The 5,940-nt window shown below is 37.8% G+C and overlaps 1 protein-coding gene and 1 non-coding gene across 2 annotated transcripts in view; one reads left to right on the top strand and one right to left on the bottom strand.

The window, feature by feature from the left end:
- Positions 1–900: 900 nt before the first annotated feature.
- On the bottom strand, positions 901–1,032 carry LOC123250810. The gene has a single exon (XR_006506445.1). It is a non-coding gene; the product is annotated as a small nucleolar RNA SNORA19 (small nucleolar RNA).
- Positions 1,033–1,345: 313 nt separating this feature from the next.
- LOC123249824 (mycocerosic acid synthase-like) overlaps positions 1,346–5,940 on the top strand; it is a 29,559-nt gene continuing 24,964 nt past the window's right edge. Inside the window, exon 1 of the mRNA XM_044678936.1 lies at positions 1,346–1,400. Coding sequence (XP_044534871.1) covers positions 1,346–1,400 — 55 coding nt within the window. The remainder of the gene's footprint in view (positions 1,401–5,940) is intronic.

Raw genomic sequence — 5,940 nt, 5'->3', positions numbered from 1 at the left:
GATTCTAATGCTGACCCTAGCCCTACTTTCAAGATATGATCATGTAACACATGTATAACCCAGTGGAATTGCTTGTCAGCTCTGGGAGGGGAGAGGGAAGAGGCGAGAGAGAACATGAATCATGTAGCCATGGAAAAATATTTTTAAATAAATTAATTAATTTTTAAAAAAAAAAGATATTATAATCGATTCTCTGACTGTGGTCAAGTCATTTGAGTTCTCTAAGCCTTAGCTCCCTAGATTTGAAACTTACAGCATTGCTTCTCATTTATATGATCTTCATTAAGTTAGAGAAGCTGTTTTCTGTCATTTTCTAATTGAATATTACCCTAAGTAAATGCCAGTCTATTCTGCAGAACTAAGAAAACTCACCATTACCCAAATTGGCCATGCTTTCCCCCCTATCTGGCCCTTGTGACCTTCTACTCCCTTAGCCTACCTGGCTTATTAATAAAAGTAACTTCTGTCTTAAAGGGCAAAGATATCATATTCACTCAATCACATCTTTTATTGATCACGTTTTTAGTTTGCCAGTGATTGCTGCATATTTATCAGTCATTTTTTAAAGTCAATTTCCCCTCTCCAGCTAGAAATGTGCTACATAGAGAAGGGGAGGATTAAATCAATTTTCTTTTCTGTTAGTACTCAAATATTATTGATCCCCCAAAAAGCAAGTAAGTGACTATAACATTAAAAAAATTTTATCAGAAATATTTCACACACTCTGAGGGGCTAATTGTCCAAATAAACATTGTATATTTATGTCACTTCCTGGGCTTTTTGTTTCTGACCCTACAAAACATTGAGAAGAAACCTTTATGGTTGAATTATCCCCTGGTTTTAGAAAAACCCAGATGAGAAATGTTTTGGTCAGATTTTTTTCCTGGTTCTAGGTATTGTATTTATTCAAAGGAAATTGGCAGTATTACCATACCAAGTTATTCTGCTAATTAGCCTTCTATAAATTTTATGGCATGTCAGAAATAACATTTGCTGCCTCAAACAATGAAAGCAGGTCAATGAAACATGCACTTTCTGAACTGCCTTGAAAACAATCAAAGCAATTCTGAAATCAATCATGCCAGAAGAATTGTAAAGATAATAATTCTAACAATTTCTACTTTATCTGAGAGAGATAATTTCACGGGAGCACAGGACTTGAGATTTAAAAGGATCTTAGAGATTATTTTGCCTAGACATGATAAGGAACAAAGGCAGGACCGAAACCACATCTTCTGCCCCCAAAATCCTCTGTGCAATTATACTGCACTGCCTTCAAAATACAGCTTCTGGTGTATTGTACTCTCCATTTGTTTTTGCAGATATCAAGTGAATGTGAGGAATGATGGAGACAGATGACACAATTGCAATTGTAGGAATTGGCTGCAATTTTCCAGGAGGTAAGTATGGTAGCAATAATGGCAAAAGTCAACAATGTTTCTAAACTAGCACAATTATTCTCATTTAATGTCCAAATGTCCAGAACCTCATTTCTAATGATCATTGTATAACATTATATTTGAAGACTGTCCGAGCAGCCGTACGAGACCATCTACTAAATGGTAGAAGTGTGGTAATCAGTCTTGGGGGAGGAGGTAACCAGAAGTATAAAATGATACAGATCCAGGTACCTGTTTACCTGTCTACCTTTTTATATGTCTAACTCGCCTGTACAGGAGTCAGAGAATAAGGCTTACATACACCTGTGGATAAAGTTCACTGAAGGGGGAATTTGGGGGTTGTGAATGTCTACAGAGGACAGCAATAGAGCTGATCCATGGATAACTAACCCAATCCTACTTTACCAGAAAGACAGTACCACATACTAGCCCTGCCTGCTCTCTTTGTCATGAGGGGCATTAGATAGTATTGGCTGGGTGGGTATGAAGTTTTCCATGGTCCTGAAGTTACAGAAGGTACTTAATAAACAAATCACACCCTGCTATGTTGAAGCAGCTTACATGGTACAGAGGATAGAGCACTGTTCATGGAGACAGGAAGACCTGAGTTCAAATCCTGCCTCAGACTATGATTCTGGGCAAATCATTTAACCTGTTTGCCTCAGTTTCCTCAAGTATAAAATGGCTATAATATTAGCACTTACCTTTTAAGGTCGTAGGGAGGATTAGGTTTTATAGTATTTGTAAAGTACTTAGTCCAGTCCCTGGAACAAGTACTATCATAAATACTTATACACTTCTCCTTAATGAAATTTAACAAAATAGCTGTAGGACCCTCTTAAAGGAACACAGGCATTACTCACTGAATATTTCCTAGGAAATGGTTGTTTGTTAACAGGCAAATCATCATGACTGACATTTATAAAGAGTTTTGAGGTTTGCAAAGACTTTTATATAAATTGGATCACTTGACATTGACCTAGAAAGGAGGGGAAAATGCCTTGGAACTCTGAATTACCCCAGCCAAAGTGCTTCTTAATTCTTTCTTAATTCAATTTCTTAATTCAAATTTCTTAATTTCTTAATTCAAAGTGAATTCTTAAGGGGCTCTTCTCTCTTCTTGACACTGATCACTTAGTAACCGCTGTACTATAAAACTAATAGTTATGAAGCTGAGTTTTTTGGTTATGGAATATGACCTAGCAGTTCATATTGAGAATCCCAAGGAAGAAAGCCAAAAAACTTTCAGGCTTAGAGATTAACTCATTAATCTATAAAGTCATTGATGACTCATTTGAGAGAATAACTCCAGGTTGAATCCTCTCCCTAGACTACTGAGGTAAACATTGCTATCATCTTGGGGCAGTGTCAGTGACCTACAAACTTCCAAGGAAGTTTCATGCCTTTTTCAGGCAGCTAGTATTTTGTGTCATTTGTTTTCTTTGACTTTCACAGCTAAAACAAGCCAAAGTTTCTTCCTTATTTATCAATAATAATTTCGTAGTCAAGTTTTCTCTGGGCCCTGGAAGCCCCACAGAACCTGCTATTACAGATAAGACTCTTCAGAATGTCCCCTTCCCAAGTCTTTTTTCCCCCACGATTCAGAAGGGGAATGGGTTTAATATAGTATTCTCACCTCCTTCAAATTGTTACTGCACTCTAAGATTCCAAAGCAGAATTCTGAAAGCAAAAGTAGTAGATGACACATTGCTCCCTAGGAATTATCATGCTGAAATTCCCCAAAAAGGAAGGAGTAACCCTAACGTACATCAAAGTTAAGACGTTTCCTATACAAAAAGGGAAAGCTCTGGAGTTTTCGCACAGTCCCAATCTGAGGAAATGCCCAGTATCGTACTAATGTGGACCGATATCTGGAGACCAGATCATAATCTTCTCTCCAGCTATATAGAACATTCTTTAATAATTCTCTTCTGGAAATGTAGGTCTTGCGCATAGGCTTCTTTTTAGTAAAGACTAATTTAGTGCCATACTAAGCCTCCTTACTACAGACTTTGTATCGCCATATAATCTCTCATTTGGAGAGGCATTTCCCACCAAATAAAGAATTGGAATGGAACAAGAAAAACTCCTCAACCTCCTCTTCATTTTCTTGGAACCCAGAGACCCCTCATTTGAAATGCTGCAGTGGTGGCCCCACCTGTAGGCAGAGGTAACTACTACAATATCTGAGACAGGCAGACAGAAATAAAATAGTCAGACAGGCAGGGAACTGGAGGCAATATTCCTAAATCAGGAAGTGGTGTAAATTAATAAATCCAGATATGTTCTTCTACCTGCAGAAACTTCTTCCCAATTGCTTCTTTTCAATTCTACAACCTGATTAACAAACAAGAGATTGTTGCTATTTGAACACTATTTGTTCCTTTAATTAACACGGAGTGAAACTTCAAGACTGGCCACTTGCTTGATCTGAATGAATATTAAAGATGTAATTAGGGCAATTCTCCTTCTCCCACCAGCCCCTAGTAGTTAATGACTGCACCCTGCATCAGTGGGCACTGTGAATAACTAACTCTATCACTCTGTGGCTATTCACTACCTTTATCCCTTAAGTGTTAAATAAAGTTTTATTCTTTTGAAAAATGAAAAAAAAGCATTCTTAGGTTTGTAGTTTAATGACACCTCCCCAAGAGGAGAGCAGTGTTTAACTCAGTAGTCTAGGGAGGGGATTCAAGCTTTATCAAATCAGATTCTTCCAATTCTTACTCCTTTGTACTGTGAAAGAAAAGTTTCCTTGTCTTCCCTTTTGAGATAGAGTTCAATGGAATTTAATCAAATGAGCATGTCATAATGTATTCATATTGCATAGGCAGGCAGGTAGTACAGTGGCTAGAACATTAGGTTTAGAGTCTGGAAGAACTAAGTTCAAATTCAGCCTCAGATCTTACAAGCTTTGTGACTGTAGGCAAGTCACTTCTCATCTATCTCTGTTCCCTCATCTATAAAATGGGGATAAAGACAGCAAACACCTTTGCAAACCTTAAAGTGCTATATAAATGCTGACTATTATTATCCTATCAGCCAAGCATAATTTTTTTCCAAAAATTTATTAATATTCATTTTTAACATGGTTACATGATTCATGCTCCTCCTTTCCCCTTCACCCCCCGCTGTCCCCCCACCCATGGCCGATGCACATTTCCACTAGTTTTGTCATGTGTCCTTGATCAAGACCAATTTCCAAATTGTTGGTAGTTGCATTGGTGTGGTAGTTTCGAGTCCACACCCTCAATCATGTCCACCCCAACCCATGCGTTCAAGCAGTTGTTTTTCTTATATGTTTCCTCTCCTGCAGTCCTTCCTCTGAATGTGGGTAGCATCTTTACCATAAATCCCTCAGAATTGTCCTGGGTCATTGTATTGCTGCTGGTGCAGAGGTCCATTACATTCAATTTTACCACAGTATATCAGTCTCTGTGTACAAAGTTCTTCTGGCTCTGCTCCTTTCGCTCTGCATCTGTTCCCGGAGGTCTCTCCAGTTCGCCTGGAACTCCTCCAGTTTATTATTCCTTTTAGCACAATAGTATTCCATCACCCGCATTTACCACAGTTTGTTCAGCCATTCCCCAATTGAAGGACATATCCTCCTTTTCCAATTTGTTGCCACCACAAAAAGCACAGCTATAAATATTTTCGTACAAGTCTGTTTATCTATGATCTCTTTGGGGTACAAACCCCACAATGGTATGGCTGGATCAAAGGGCAGGCATTCTTTTATAGCCCTTTGAGCATGATTCCAAATTGCCAGCCAGAATGGCTGGATCAGTTCACATTAATGTCCCAATTTTGCCACATCCCCTCCAACATTCATTACTCTCCCCTTCTTTCATTTTAGCCACTCTGGTAGGTGTGAGGTGATACCTCAGAGTTGTTTTGATTTGCATTTCTCTAATTATTAGAGATTTGGAACACTTTCTCATGTGCTTATTGATACTTTTGATTTCTTTACCTGAAAATTGCCTATTCATGTCTCTTGCCCATTTATCAATTGGGGAATGGCTTGATTTTTTATACAATTGCTTTAACTCCTTGTATATTTGAGTGATTAGACCCCTGTCAGAGTTTTTCGTTATAAAGATTTTTTCCCAATTTGTTGTTTCCCTTCTGATTTTAACTACATTGTTTTTGTTTGTACAAAATCTTTTTAGTTTAATATAATCAAAACCATTTAATTTACATTTTGTAATTTTCTCTAACTCTTGCTTGGTTTTAAAGTCTTTCCTTTCCCACAGATCTGACAAGTAAACTATTCTGTGTTCACTTAACATTTTATAGTTTCCCTCTTTATATTCAAGTCATTCACCCATTCTGAATTTATCTTGGTGTAGGGTGTGAGATGTTGATCTAGACCTAAACTCTCCCATATTGTTTTCCAAATTTCCCAGCAGTTTTTGTCAAATAGTGGATTCATGTCCCAAAAGTTGGGCTCTTTGGGTTTATCATACACTGTCTTGCTGATGTCATTTATCCCAAGTCTATTCCATTGATCCTCCTCTCTATCTCTTAGCCAGTACCATAT

Source organism: Gracilinanus agilis, chromosome 5 (assembly GCF_016433145.1).
Source record: "Gracilinanus agilis isolate LMUSP501 chromosome 5, AgileGrace, whole genome shotgun sequence".
Taxonomy (NCBI): domain Eukaryota; kingdom Metazoa; phylum Chordata; class Mammalia; order Didelphimorphia; family Didelphidae; genus Gracilinanus; species Gracilinanus agilis.
The sequence above is the reverse complement of the archived record's forward strand: the minus strand, read 5'-3'. Positions and strand labels throughout refer to the sequence as shown.